The sequence below is a fragment of the Triplophysa rosa genome, linkage group LG2, assembly GCF_024868665.1.
Source record: "Triplophysa rosa linkage group LG2, Trosa_1v2, whole genome shotgun sequence".
NCBI lineage: Eukaryota > Metazoa > Chordata > Actinopteri > Cypriniformes > Nemacheilidae > Triplophysa > Triplophysa rosa.
The window spans coordinates 16,274,461-16,286,864 of NC_079891.1; the positions used below are offsets into that span (position 1 = coordinate 16,274,461).

General features: G+C 39.9%; 1 protein-coding gene across 14 annotated transcripts in view; it reads left to right on the forward strand.

Annotated features, from left to right (window-relative positions):
• ncor1 (nuclear receptor corepressor 1) overlaps positions 1–12,404 on the forward strand; it is a 105,484-nt gene that overhangs the window by 65,083 nt on the left and 27,997 nt on the right. For 11 of the 14 annotated variants that reach the window (XM_057357065.1, XM_057357091.1, XM_057357082.1 and 8 more), the window contains 5 exons: positions 1,049–1,182; positions 1,481–1,556; positions 7,978–8,437; positions 8,566–8,764; positions 9,127–9,316. In XM_057357065.1, the coding sequence (XP_057213048.1) occupies positions 1,049–1,182; positions 1,481–1,556; positions 7,978–8,437; positions 8,566–8,764; positions 9,127–9,316 (1,059 nt within the window). The remainder of the gene's footprint in view (positions 1–1,048; positions 1,183–1,480; positions 1,557–7,977; positions 8,438–8,565; positions 8,765–9,126; positions 9,317–12,404) is intronic. The other 3 variants (XM_057357109.1, XM_057357140.1, XM_057357163.1) reach the window with 1 other exon arrangement.

Genomic DNA, 12,404 nt, shown 5'->3' on the forward strand with positions numbered 1-12,404 from the left:
TCGGACTCAGTGTGCAAGGTTTCTGTCCGTGACGAATTTTTAGGATGACGAATACGAAATAACGTATACGAAAATTTCAGATTGTATGTGCAAAGACCTTTAGAGTGGCAATTTTGAAAGACTAATCAGCAACATTATGAGGTGTGATACTTAACGTTACTGCTTCTGTTGGATATGAGGACTGGGCACGAAGTGTTGGTATTGCTCCCGGTTTCAGTAGCAACCTTGTTGAAAGTCCAGCGTTGTACTGGCCCTCATTCATGAACACCGGCGTGAAATGATTGGCGGGACATTGCCTTCATAAATGAAATTTAACCATGCTGTTCTCTATAACTCAGCTTGCGGGAGTCTATGGAGACAGTTATGCTGGTCGGTGCATCCTAATACAGAACAACTGTAGTGCCCTCTGTGGCGCAGACATTGTGTAGCTCCAGTGACGATCTAACGATGGCGACTGTTGTACTTCCCACATGGGGCTGTGTCTAAGCAAATAGGGCAGATCGTCACCACTGCTGGGCGGGCTTTGCCGTTGAGTGACGACATTAACAGCAGAATTCAAATCTTTGCTTTACCAACAGGCTTTTTGAATTACGCAAATTATTAAAAAAGGAGTGAGCACATTTTTTACTGTTTAGACTGCTTGTTTACAGACACTGTGGACACGTATTAATGTTTTATCACATTATAAAAGTGAATTTTGTAAAATATGTGCCCTTTAATGTCTAATTATTATATGATTAAGCATCATGGATTCTATTTTTTTAGAAAAACATGCTATGGTATTGACATTTTTAGATTGCTATGGTAAAGACATTTAAAAAAAGTTGAAATTAATGTTAAAATGAATCGTGTTAGACCTTGTTTTTAATGCCTAAAAAGGAAATTTGTAGATGCAAGTATTTAAAAAAAATCATGTTTGACATCTTCAAAACCAAGATTTCATTATAATCACCCTGCAATATTTGTCAAGTTATTTTAATTGTGGTTGCTGCTATTTTCTTTCATCTCTAATAGCTCTCTCTATGTTTTCTCTTTGTCTGCTTAATAGGTCTTGTTGAACATGGTAGGAACTGGTCAGCCATCGCTAAGATGGTCGGCTCTAAGAGTGAAGCTCAGTGTAAGAACTTCTACTTTAATTATAAGAGACGACACAATCTAGACAATCTACTGCAGCAACACAAGGTAGAGATATTGGTTCATTACAACATTCCATTTACAAAAGATGTCTAAATGTTGCTAAGCTCCTGTATTAAAAACATATCTTGTGTCTTGTGGGATTTATCTGTAGCACTTTATTTTACAGTCTGGTTCTGCTTGTATGTACTATGTACTTGTGTTTTGTTGTGTAAATACACTGCATGTACACTGTAAGTTCATGTACTGTAAAACGTAAAATCACTTTTTACATTCATTTGACTTGAGTGCATCTTACAAAATATCGAATTCTTGATTTTGGTACTTCTCACGTCATCCTGTGCAGGGATCCATCCGGCTTCGTGGAAATCAAGACCCGTCACAGAACGACGCCATGCCAGAGGATGACGAGGAGAGCGATGGTGAGTTTTCTCTTTTTGTGATATTCTGTTTAAACAGCTGGCTGGTTTCAACATTAACTCTAATGGACACCCATGCACTCCGAAAGCCACGGCCTGTCTCTTTCTCTACGATCCGTGAAGGCGTGGACAGTTCAAGCCAACAGGAAGAGAAGCAGCGGGACTGTAATGTAAAGGGAGGACTGACACCGAAAGAGAGGGATAAAGCGAGAGAGCTATAGTGCAGTGTGCTGACCTGTCTGACAGCAGTGCGTTTGATTAGATCTGACAGCAAAAGCCCAGACCGCAGCGCCCTGCCACAGAGGTCAACATCCTCTCTCTACTTCTGTCTGTACTCTTAATGAGTGAGAATCGGGAGCAAATGAGGGAAGAACAGGGAGGGCGGGGAGAAACGGATGAAGTGAAGAGGTAGAGAGTGAAGAAGACAGAAACACAAAGAAAACAGAGCGGAATGAAGAGGGAATATAGAGAAAGGATAAGAGGTCTGGACTAATTCTGACTGCCAGGCTGGTTCTTATGTAAGCTTTCTCTGGCTTTAAAGCCTCAAGAACGTGTGTTGGAAAGAAATCAAGAGCTGCAATGTGTTTGATCTGTTGTGACCGCCCCGTTCTGATCCTTCTCTCTTTATACTTTTCTTTTGCTTACTGCATTTTGCTTACAGTTGTACCATTTAACCATCATCACAGGCTCTATTAACATGTAGTTAAAGGGATAGTTCACCCAAAAGTATACTCTGTCATTTATTCATCCAATTGTAAAAGCGCTATATAAATAAAAAATAAAGTTGAGTGAATGTATAGAGCTGTGGGAAGTAATCGTTCGTCAAAAGATTCTGCATCGATGCATGGAACAAAATAAAAAATGTAACTTTAGAAGGAAGTGGCACTTCCGTTTGTATGTACATAGGCGGAAGGGAGAGCAGGAGGCACTAATAAACGTACATTATGCCTTAATATTTGGACACACTTTGGGTTTTATGAAGATAAGATAAGGGAGCCCATCAATGGACAATGGATGCGCATTTCTCCATTGCCGGAGACCCCTGGATAACTTTTGTTTCACTGTACTAGGAGTCACCAACTAGCGGACTCCGGTCCGAATGCGGACCGCGAGATGTGTCCGTCCGGACCTCAAAGCCTTTTGACATCATAAATAAACGAACGCCTAACATTATTTTCTAATGCAATCAAATTTATACCAGGCACATCAACGTCCGCTCGGTAGCAGTTTGGGTCCTACGGCGCCACGGACAGTTAACATATGCGGCGCGCACTGTTGCTACGCTCAGACGTCGACGAGTAAAGAGAGCCGAGACAGATGTAACTCTCAGTGACTGAAAAACATTGTACTTTTCAAAAGTTAGAAAAGTTGACGCTGAAAACCATGTTTTCCGAGATAAATTTATTGTTCCTGCATCGACATGCACGAGGCCGGTTTGTCTCATTTGCTAGGAGTCTGTTGCGGTTATCAAAAGTGGAAGCCTTAAACGGCATTATGAAACTAGACATAGACACTATGAAGAAACTTGCCCGCAGCAGTCCGAGGTAAGGACACGGAAAATATATCAGCTCAAAGCCCAGTAGTAGCGATCTACACGGGTCCTCCCTCACTTACCGCCCAACAACGAGCATATGAATGTTCCCTAAGAATACAGTGGATTTTAGGAAAACATAAAAAGCGCTTTACTGATGGGAAAATAGTAAAAGAGTGAATGGAGGCTGCGTGTGAAACACTTTTAGAAGGAAAATAAAGACATGAACTAAAAGAAAATATTAAACAAACCCCCCTTTCAGCTGCAACAGCCACAAGAAGAGCTGAAATGTTATCAGAGGATGTTCAGTCACAACTTGATGCTGCCATTTGTTCATCTCAGTTCAGCAGAAAACAACACTTTAGTTTTCTTTTAAAGTTGTTAATGTTGAAATGAATGTTGTATGTTCAGTTCAGGTTTAGAGATTAGGGCATTTTGCACATTTTCCTTCATTATATTGTTGCAGAGATTGTAATGCCGTCGTATAGATATAAAAAAACATGTTTATTTCTTTGGTCTGCCAAAAACCATCAATTCATGTTTTTAGGTATTTAATTGTCCGGACCTCCACTGGTAATGAGGGTTCGTTTACTGGACCTCAAGCAATTTTAGTTGAAGACTCCTGCACTATACGTTCGTGTTGTTTACATTATATGCACTTAAGCACCGATTGCCAACAAAACAGACATTTTATGTTTTTCGCTCACCGCCTGCTGTTCCAACTCATTACCGGGATCCTTTATCGCTGGGGCCGCTCCATATTTTAGTTTAAACGATCCGTAAATCCTGTGTGGCCTTGTTTATAAAACATTCGTCACCAAAAGACGTGAACAAAATTGCACAACTCTGTTGCTGCCCCGAAAAAAACAAACTGCATCCACTGTTCCCTTAACGCTGGGTTCTTTGTAAAGCTGAACAAGGTTATCTTTCTCTCACAACCAAAAATACACTTTTTGAGTGACATGGTCTAAGAACAAAATGACAAATCTTTTTTGAGCAAGTCCTGTGCCTACGCCTTCCATAACCTGAACGATGCACATTGAGTACGCGTTTACATGCAGTCTTACTCCGATTATGCTTAATAAGCTGATAACAAGTAAGCTCATGTAAACGCGTAAAACTGATTTCTTTTATCGGGGAAAGCTCATAAACGGCGTAAGCAAAACCTGCTCGGCAGAGGTAGTTTTTTGCCCATTACTCCGGTTTCACACTGTATGTAAACGCCTTTACCAGTTTTCTCTCAGTTTTGTTTATGTGCGCATGTCTGACAGCGCAATAGTATAAGTCCCAAACGGAAGTAACTGTAAAATAACACACAAAAGTCCGCTCTCGAATCATGCAGTTTAGGGATGCACCGAATGTTCGGCCACCGAAAATGTTTTGGCCGAATTTGTGAAGTGGCCGAATAAATTTTACCGAACATGACTCGTGATACGATCAAGCAGCAACCAGCGCAGAGGGAGCGAGAGACACGCGTGCACTTTATTACTGCCGCAAACATTTTGGCAGTGTGTGTGCGTGTAGAGCATTTTAAAGTGTCAGAGAAAGACACAGCACGGGACTTGCCGCACGGAAGTAAATTTCCGAATGAAAGCGTCTTTAGCGGTGGGTAACTTTACTTCAGACGGAAGCGGGCGGTCTGACAGTAGCCCCGCCGCTCGCGACATCCTTTGACATCATACAGTGGTCGCGTGCACACAGTTCCCTGTACTAAACAACTTGTCAAAGTATGTTCGGTGCACCTTCTAGAATAGTCAGCTTTTGTGGGCGGAGTTTGGAGGAGAGACGTGAACTGAAATGGTCGTCAGTCAGCATCAGTCAGAATTGCTTGCATTGGATGTTTTTTTTTTTCTCAAATCATTTTGCAATGTAGCCTATAATAATCCAACAGTTTTAGTTTATTCGTATTTTTAGCTTATAGGCCTAATGTGGAATGACACTTTTTAATGAAGTGTTTTGTTGTAGGGGTAGAGTAACTTACATTACATTCTTTCAGCAGTCAGTTATAGGCCTAATTAATATAGGCTATTCACAGGCTCAATTTTTTGTTTGAATTTACTTTGTTTTGCTCAATTTTATATTAAGTTGTATTGTATTTTATTGAAAAGCAAGACAAATTATAAAAAGCACATTTTGACTATTCAGTTTGTGCAATAGTGAAAAAAATGGTTAATAAATAGAAGAAATGCAAAAAAGCATCTTCGGTGTTCGGTATTATTCGGCCTTCGGCCAAGTGTTTCACATCATGTTCGGCTTCGGCCAAGAATTTTCATTTCGATGCATCCCTAATGCAGTTGATGTGGAAACGGCAAAATGAAAAACTATTGATGCGTTTGCAGGTACTGCGGACATGAGAAGAGATGTAAAAATGCAGATTCTGACCGATGTCCCGTGGCATTTTTAATTACTAGACGGACTATCGATGGTGGCGTCGCTGTTAGGGCTGTGACGGTGGCCGTAACAACCGCACCACCGTGGTGGTAAAGTGCCATGACGGTGGCGAACTGCCACCGGCGGTAGTGCACGTCACTCTGACAAATATAGGTGTAATAAATATGAGAGTTGCGATAACGATTGCTAGTTGTAGCCTTTCAGTTGTGGATGGTTTTATTTAAAAGATTTTACATTAACAGAAATTATTGGCATACGTTTCACATTAACGAGTCGGAAAAAGTAAAGTTTTTATGGCAATCTGAATAGGAAAGCCAATGTGGGTTTAAACAGTTTGTTTCAAATGGAATTGTTAAGGACTGTAAGGGTTAATACGCCTTGACTGAAGTTACTGCAACAAGAGCTTTTTTATTTAGTATTTAGCTTTCTTATATCATTAAGTTTTCATTATTTACTGATGTTTATTTAAATGTTTTATGTGCTGTAGTGTGCCGTTTTACTGATGGATTTGCGCATTATACATTGACGGATGTTTCATTCTCATTTATTTCAGATATCATATTTCAATTTCAAGTATTTAACAATTTCAAGTATTTAAATAAGGTCTATATTTCTCTTCCACTCGTCATGTGGTTGCTACACGCAAATATAATAATATAAATATTATTTATATAAATAATATATATTTCTCAACCACCGCACCACCGCGGTCGATTTGTCTATTACCACAGCGGTGGTAAAAAACTGCCAGCCCTAGTCACTGTACGCGAGAAACCTGGCAAGTTTCAAATTTCCATGTAGTTCGATTTTCTGCGTAGTCGGTTTATTGATATGCACGTAAACACGTGAAAATTTTGGATAGATATCCATTTATTTTGTGCATGTAAAAGCACTCATTGATGGGCGTGCTCGCCGTGCTCTTTCTCTTGCTCTCGTTCTGGTTGATGTGTGCGCATGCTCTGTTCTGGGAGAAATGCCCATATAAAGAATTCCTCCAGGCCTGTTACCAGGTCCATACTCGAAAAAAAACTTTCCGAAATGTGTACGAACCCTGACGAAGTGTATCTGGTACAGAAAAACTCTGTCATGCTCGTTTTTTGACACTTTGCCCGTGTTTATCATGAGAATCCAGCACGTCTAACAGTGTAAAGAAGTCAGAATGCATGAAACAGCATTGAACCCCAACTTTAAAGTTATTTTAGGGCTCGTAACACAGATTCTGTTGTTGTTTGTTTTTCCATGTAAATGGATGTTTGCTAAACAAGCCAAAGCAGGATGAAATGTTGAGTGCTGCCGAGCAAAACAGACATAATAGCATCCAGAAGCGCAGGCGTTTTCTCTGGGCCAAGGCTCATTTAAAATGGACTGTGGCAAAGTGGAAAACTGTTCTGTGGTCAGACGAATCGAAATTTGAAGTTCTTTTTGGAAAACTGGGACGCCATGTCATCCGGACTAAAGAGGACAAGGACAACCCAAGTTGTTATCAGCGCTCAGTTCAGAAGCCTGCATCTCTGATGGTATGGGGTTGCATGAGTGCGTGTGGCATGGGCAGCTTACACATCTGGAAAGGCACCATCAATGCTGAAAGGTATATCCAAGTTCTAGAACAACATATGCTCCCATCCAGACGTCGTCTCTTTCAGGGAAGACCTTGCATTTTCCAACATGACAATGCCAGACCACATACTGCATCAATTACAACATCACGGCTGCGTAGAAGAAGGATCCGGGTACTGAAATGGCCAGCCTGCAGTCCAGATCTTTCACCCATAGAAAACATTTGGCGCATCATAAAGAGGAAGATGCGACAAAGAAGACCTAAGACAGTCGAGCAACTAGAAGCCTGTATTAGACAAGAATGGGACAACATTCCTATTCCTAAACTTGAGCAACTTGTCTCCTCAGTCCCCAGACGTTTGCAGACTGTTATAAAAAGAAGAGGGGATGCCACACAGTGTAAACATGGCCTTGTCCCAACTTTTTTGAGATGTGTTGATGCCATGAAATTTAAAATCAACTTATTTTTCCCTTAAAATGATACATTCTCTCAGTTTAAACATTTAATATGTCATCTATGTTGTATTCTGAATAAAATATTGAAATTTGAAACTTCCACATCATTGCATTCTGTTTTTATTCACAATTTGTACAGTGTCCCAACTTTTTTGGAATCGGGTTTGTATTATATTAAGAACAATATGGTCATTTTCAAGCCAAAATCAAAAATATTTGAGAATTAAATGTCAAAGCTTGAAAACAGACAATTAATCGTCATAATCGCAATGATTTATTAGACAATTAATCGTCAGCCAAATGTCATAATCGTGACAGCCCTAATGATGGCTACTGTCCAGAAGTGCATTAGCCTGATTGCAGCGATCTTAAATGCCACCTGTATTGTCATGGCAGGATTGTTTGGGTTTGCTGCTTCTCTGCCTTTGTGTTTCCGTAGCGGTGGTTGAAGATGTAATGAATCTCACCGAAATCTTACTCCTTCCTCAGGGCCCGATAACAGTTCGGACACAGAGAGTGCACCATCTCCCTCTCAAACCGACCCCACCAGATTTTCCGACTCGCTAACTCATACCAGCTCTTCTGTGGACGGCACTTTAGAACAGGAGGCCTCTACCGCCAAAGGCCCCACAGTAGATGCCAAGGACCAGGAAGCTCAGTACAGCGAGACGCGGGTCAAAGTGGAGAAGAGTCCGGAAGGAGGAGCAGGAGATGGGCTGCTTCAGGAAGAGCGGGCGCGGATGGCGTACGAAACTCAGATCCACCCAAAGAGCGAACCGCAGGATGTGGAGATGATGGCCCCAGGAGAAAGAGGACAGGTGCAGGTGAAGACCGAGCCAGAGGTTAAGGATAAAGAGGAGAAACAGGGAGAGCAGCACCATTCGGATAATGATTCTAGCGCCACCTGCAGTGCAGATGAGGACGTGGAGGCTGAACCTGACCGACAGAGGTGAGAAATCACATATTCATTTCTAATTTTAATGGCTCATTCAAAGCTTGGGAAATTAGAAGTATATGAATGTGGACAGTCAGTTTTTAAAAAACAAATCTTTATTTTTTTTGTCTTTCCACTTCCAGACTTTTCACTCTTGAGAAGCCGTTTTTGCTTGGCACTTCGAGCTCAGTGGTTGTGTCCTCAGCCAAAATGCTCAACATGCAGCAGCTGCAGCAGCGGGCCGCCACCATTCCTACCATGGTCAGTCCCCACAGCCCCTACCCCCACTTATCATTCAGCTATGCCTCTGTGGACAGAAACAGGGCCCAGCCACCCCGCCACGTGAGTCCCGCCTCCACCTCCGCAGATCACACGCTGTGATTCGATTCTGCGGCAGTCAGCAAAAGAATCAGCAGATGTCAATTGATTTTCCACGTGAAATCGTGGCGTTAAACATGAAGAGTGAAAGTTTGTTTAGTTTGGGTGCAGTGTTCGGAGGCTGTTGTGGCGATTTTGGTGTGGCTGTGAAATAGATTGAATCTCCACTCAAACTGAGGCCCTGATTGGCTGTTCAGATTTGAACGTGTATATTTTATATAGAAGTGTAAATTGGATATTAAAAGCAGTTTGATTTTACTCTATTACATTAGATGGACAAATAGCCCATCTACTGAATCCGCACCTCTTTTCAAATGATGCTTTAGGTTTCAGCTTCGTTTGGTCACAGTGGCGTTCCTGTCGGGGCTCCGTTGAGCGGTTTTGCCATGTTCCAGCACCAAATCAAAGCTGTGCATGAGTCTGCGCATCAGGAGGACAAACAGAGACTGGACCAGAACGAACCGGACCGCAGACCCCGAGTCACCACCCACAGCCCCGTTTTACTGGACAGAGAAGGTGAGTCAGAGATTGTGAGAGTGCTCAGACAGTTTGCTTGTTTGTCTGTCACTTTTTGTTTGAGAAAACTCATGAACAGAAGAGCAGGACCCTGAGGAGAAGGTTGAACTTTAAAATGTGAGGTTACAGAATCACTCCCAAAACAGACAGACACAGACACAGACACATGAAGACAAGCAGATGCACCGCTGCAAAACAAAGTAATTGTCATTTGTATTTACTATCTTAAATTGAGGATTAGCACATGACTATAGTTGAAATATAATCACATATTGCAATTCATTTTAATTGACATATTACAGGTTTTCTCCTGTCCTGCATTTTGTTTGTATGTACTTTGTTTATGCAAAGTGTTCTGGGTTCGCTTTATTGTTTTAGGTTTAATAATAAACTAATACAATTAAGGTTGGCTTTGTTTCAAAAAAGCAAGCAGTGTCAAAATATTTTGTAATATTTATAAGATGTTTCTGTCCGTGTCATTTTGTGTGCATTGCTAGTTTACAAATATCTTATCGAAATTCAATATTTATTTAACATCAACATTTAAATGATTAGAAAACAATTGTTTGGGTCCGTTTTTTTGTCAGACATTAAATTATTAACTAAAACTTCATGTCCCTCTTAATTGTAATGTCCCTTTGTTTCATCCTCCAATGCTCTTACCATCTCTCTTTCTCACTTTTATACATTTGGAGGTTTAAGAAAAGACTTTCCTCCCTCTCTAACCCTTCTAATGGGCATAAAACCAGACTTTTGAAGGGTGTCGAGAAAGACAGAGACAGTAAAACCGTGGACTTTGCTCTTCCCAGCTAAGAATCGCAGTGCTTGTTTTTTATAGAGCCAGACAGAAGCAGCGAACCAAAAGGAACATTAGGTCATTCTCTTGTACTGATATCCATTAGAGACATCAAGTTTTGCATGACCTCTTCTTCACAGAAGAGCAGACTGTACCTCTCAAATCCTTCTTGGACATTTTACTTATATTGCAGCTCTGTTTGGCATGTTTACAGTGTAGCACTGAATTCATCTTTCTGCATCTATACTAGGGATGCACCGATGTGTAAATTTTGGCCGATAACGATAACCGATCATTCTTGAACATTGGAAGCTAATAACCGATATATTGGCCGATATACAGTATCTTAATATTAATATAACATTTCTGAGACTGAAAATTCTTTTTGTCACATGAAAATCATGTACCAAGCCTAATTTACACTGGTTAAAGATTCTTTAACTTTTAAACTTTTCTGGTAGAATGTTTATTTAATAAACAAATTAATGATGTTCTTCCAGAGCAACCCAGAAAGGGGTTCTCAACAGCCACAAGTCTAACAGGTCTCAAGACAGAAAGCATTCAGACAGCAGTCTGATTCAAACAATATGTTTTTGTTCCTATAATGTACATGTTCATAAATATCTACATACTACAGTACATCAACAATGTTTTGCTAATAACAGTGAATGATCATGACAGAAAGACAGTACTGTACTGGATTTTAACTGAGCAGCGTGCAGCTGAAGTGGTTCAACTTGAGGAAATGATTCATAATTTATCGACTATAATATATCGGCCTAAATTTTATTATTGGCCGATAACATTAAAAATGACCATTTATCGGCCGATACTGATATGACCGATAATTTATCGTGCATCCCTAATCTATACGTTTGATTAGTTCATGATGTGACTTGAATGCGGTTTGGGTTAGACGTTCACAGAGCTATCTTTGAGATCATCACACAGCATTTTTGCATTTCTTTGTGTAGCCATAGAGATTGTTATAATAAATGGATTATTTTATTTGGTTTAAAAATTCCTGAAAGTTTCCTGCTGTGTGTGTATACAGTTATCTGGACGTTGTGAAGATGTTTTTCTTTATCATGGAGAGGATAATGTCATCATCCACCTAGGGCTGTCACGATTATGAAATTTGGCTGACGATTAATTGTCTAATAAATCATTGCAATTATGACGATAAATTGTCTCTTTTAGGGTTTTGATGATTAATGATGATTAAGTGTCTGTTTTAGAGCTTTGACATTTAATTCTCATACATTTTTTATTCAGCTTTGAAACGACCATATTGTTCTGAATATAAGACTGTTTTTTTTCTTGGAAATGCATCAGAAAAAATTGGGTCATCATACTTCAGGTTTAGGCTTTTACCTGTCAATAATACAATCACCAAATACTTGTAAATTAAGTAAATTGATCAGTAGTGAATTGAAGCCATCATTAAAATGCTATCAGTCATAGAAAAGCTTCTAGTTTTTTTTTTTCTCACTTGCAAGACTACAATAAAAGTTTACTTCTATGTTAATGAGATTTTGGTAGACTGGTTTTCACACTGAAATAATATTAAATTGTACTGCAGGTTATTTTTATGGTATATGCTTCAGTTTTTTTAAGTGATTGTATTGTGGTGGTACATTTTACAAGTATTACCATTCTTTAGTTACAATATATACACTAAAATATGCAGATGAACTACAGCTCCCCCTAGTGTCTTCTATAGAGATGTGCAATAATTGCGACGATCTGAATCCATCGCAATGAGGTCAAACAATCGCGATGAGACGATTATTTAATAATCGCGACAGCCCTACATCCACCACTTTTATCTCATATGGACGCCCAGGATTTTTTTGTTGCTGAGCTCAGCGGTGTGTCATTTATTTCTCAGAATGTACCAAATTGTTGATTTGGCCGCTCATAATGTTCCTGGCATCTTTCTGATGGATTTGTTGTGTTTCTGAAATCTAACTATGGTCTGTTTCACTTGTATGATGTGGGTTCACAGCAACAGCTTCCAAATGCAAACACCACACGTAGAATCAACTCCAGATCTTGAACATGCGTTATTTATGAAGAAATTATTTAAGTACCGCTTTTGATTCAACTGTCCAATTACGTTTGGTCCCTTGAAAAAGGGGGGCGCTTCATATTAAAGAGCTGTAATTCCTAAAGCCTTCAGCTAATCTGGATGTGAAAACACTCTAAATAAAGCTGAGAGTGTGCACTTTTAAGACAATATCCATTATGAAACTGTAACTCGAATACATTTTGATACACCGCTAAAATAAC